Below are 2,496 nucleotides of genomic sequence, written 5' to 3' on the forward strand. Positions count from 1 at the left end.
GCTGAGGAGCTGCAGGGAGGCAGGGCAGAGCCGTGGGGACCAGGGCATCGTCCCGAGCCCCGGCCCCAAGGCAGGGAGGTCCTGGGGTGCCCCAACACCCACCTCCTCCTTCTTCTGCTCGTCAGACTTCTCCTCCAGGTACACAGATGCAGGGACGAACTTTCGCGCCGGTGCCTCCTTCGGGGCCTCGCTCACTGGGAGAGCAGGAGGGCTTTGCCCCATGGCTGACACACCCCACGCCCGTTCCCCGTGGGTCTGGGGCCCTCACCCTGCCCCTCCACACCCACCTGGTGTCATGTCGGCTGGCCGCAGGGTGGGACGGCGATGCTGCCCATCCTGCCCTGCCAACCAGGCTCTGCCACTGAGGGCTGGCTCCCACCAGACACGGGTCGGTGGGTAGATATCGTCCTGGAAATACTCCTTCTGCGGGGACAAGGGGTGCTGAGCAGGGTTTCCCCATCTCCTACCCCCATAAAAACATGGCTGGGTACCTGCCACCTACCTTGACACGTGGCACGTGGAAAGCAACTGGCTCGAGGGTGCTCTGCCCCAGGCGCAGCGCCCGGGCGAACTCCACCTCCCGCACCTCGCATGACGTTTTGGGCAGGAAGATGAAGCCCTGATAGGGCGGAGGTGTGAGCAGGGCCTGCTGTGGGCCTGGCAGCACAGGCAGCAGGCTCAGGCACAGACAGCATGACCCCAGCAGGCCCCCCCTTTACCTTGTGGGGTTCATTGGAGGTGAAGCTGTTGCACTCGAGGAAATAGGGGGGCTCGGGCGTCACCTCGTAGAGGAAGACTCTGGTGTCACCCTGGGGATGGGGCGAGATGGGGGCTGGCAGGGGGGTGCATGGAGGGTCCCTCTGCACTGCTGGGGTGCTGTAGGCAGGTAGCCCCCAAATTTTTTTGGGCGGCAAGCCCTCACCTTGCCAGTGAGGAAGACAACGCCTGTATCCTCATCGTAGAAGGGCAGGAGGGTGGAAGGGGCCACATCGAGGCCAAGGACGGACAAGGGTCCCTCGGGCAGAGCCTGCGCCCGGTACAGGAGGATCTTCCTCTCACTGCGGCTGTGGGGAGGTGACAGTGGGGAGGGAGGGCACGGTGTCCCTTGGGGACCCCTGCCCTGGTGTGTGCCCCCTTCTTTACCTATCAAAGCCGGACACCAGGAGGTAGTCGCCACCGCAAACCCAAACCACGCGTGCTCCGCGGCCCCCCTCGGGCCCTGGACCCTCCTGCATGGGGTGAAGGTCACCCTGCCTGCTCGGAGAGAGCTGGGGGTGCAGGCACCTGCCCACACCCCCAGCTTTCCATCCCGTCCCCACCTCTGTCATCGTACCTGTTGAGGCTGAGGGCTGCGCCGGGGCTCGTAGAGCCGTAACCGGCCGTCTTTGCTCACCGTCGCCAGCTTCTTCCCATCAGGGCTCCAAGCCAGGCTGAATATCTGGGGAGATGGATGTTGTGTCCCCCTTTCCATGTCCCCTGCCTGGCCAAACATGCCCCTCGGTTGTCCCCAAATGTGTCATCCCTTACCTGATCAGTGTGTCCCTGCAGGCACAAGGCTTCCTGCCCGCTGCTCAGCTCCCAGATCCGCACTGTCATGTCGTAGGAGGAGGAAACAAGGAGATCAGATGCCATGGGATGGAAGCGGATGGAGTAGATCTTCTCTGTGTGACCTGGCAAGGGTGAGTGGTACATGGCTGTCCCCACCTGTGCTGGGATGGGGACACCATCTGGCTGGCTTGTCCCTAACGTGGGATGCTTGGTGTGCCTTCCCACGCGCCCCTCACCTCGGAGGACAGCTTCGGGCTCACACAGCGTCTCCTGCAACCCTCCCTCGGGGATCCGCCATAGCCGGATTTTGGCATCTTCACCTGCTGCAGCACCAAAAGGGACAGGCAGTGGTTAAGCTGGTGATCTGGCATGCCCGGTGCTGGGGGACTAACCTGGTGTGGTCTCCTGGGGATGGCACACATACCGACTGCAAGGCGCCGCGGGTCGAAGGGGTCCCAGGAGAGGTCGGCCACCGCCGCACCATTCTGGATGGTGGGCACGGCTGCATCGGGGAGACGTCCCGGCTTGGAGAGCTGGGGGAGAGAGCCAGGGGGTCACCTGCACTGTACCCACCTGTGCTGTGCCGGCCACTGTGCCGTGCCGGGGGTACCTCGAGGATGGCGATCTGGCCGCCAGCGGAGAGCAGGGGGAGGGCGACACGCTGGTTGTTGGCGCAGAAGCCGTCGCACTCGCCCGGCGTGGTGAGGCTGAGCCCCCGCAGGTTGGTGAGGTGGGTGTCGCGGTGCAGCACCCTGCCCTGCGTGTGCCGGAAGCGGGAGCTGGGCCCTGGTGCATGCGGGGAACAAATGAATGCCCCAGGTCCCCCCCTGGCACGGCCCCGGCCAGGGGATGCCAAGCCCGCCCTGCCGCCTCCTCACCCAAAATGCTCTGCAGTGATTTCTGGCTGGGGCTGCTGACGAAGCCGCTTCAGATTTTTTTGCAACAGGG

At 64.6% G+C, this 2,496-nt stretch overlaps 1 protein-coding gene across 1 annotated transcript in view; it reads right to left on the minus strand.

Annotated features, from left to right (window-relative positions):
• LOC104283746 (coronin-7-like) overlaps positions 1-2,496 on the minus strand; it is a 12,774-nt gene that overhangs the window by 2,609 nt on the left and 7,669 nt on the right. The window contains exons 2-13 of the mRNA XM_009881964.1: positions 2,427-2,473; positions 2,159-2,334; positions 1,973-2,081; positions 1,785-1,871; positions 1,528-1,670; positions 1,334-1,438; positions 1,144-1,229; positions 923-1,064; positions 720-809; positions 503-619; positions 288-423; positions 103-194 (exon numbers count right to left, since the gene is read on the minus strand). Of these exons, the coding sequence (XP_009880266.1) occupies positions 103-194; positions 288-423; positions 503-619; positions 720-809; positions 923-1,064; positions 1,144-1,229; positions 1,334-1,438; positions 1,528-1,670; positions 1,785-1,871; positions 1,973-2,081; positions 2,159-2,334; positions 2,427-2,473 (1,330 nt within the window). The remainder of the gene's footprint in view (positions 1-102; positions 195-287; positions 424-502; positions 620-719; positions 810-922; positions 1,065-1,143; positions 1,230-1,333; positions 1,439-1,527; positions 1,671-1,784; positions 1,872-1,972; positions 2,082-2,158; positions 2,335-2,426; positions 2,474-2,496) is intronic.

This window comes from Charadrius vociferus, unplaced genomic scaffold (genome assembly GCF_000708025.1).
Source record: "Charadrius vociferus isolate BGI_N301 unplaced genomic scaffold, ASM70802v2 scaffold593, whole genome shotgun sequence".
In the NCBI taxonomy this organism is placed as follows: domain Eukaryota; kingdom Metazoa; phylum Chordata; class Aves; order Charadriiformes; family Charadriidae; genus Charadrius; species Charadrius vociferus.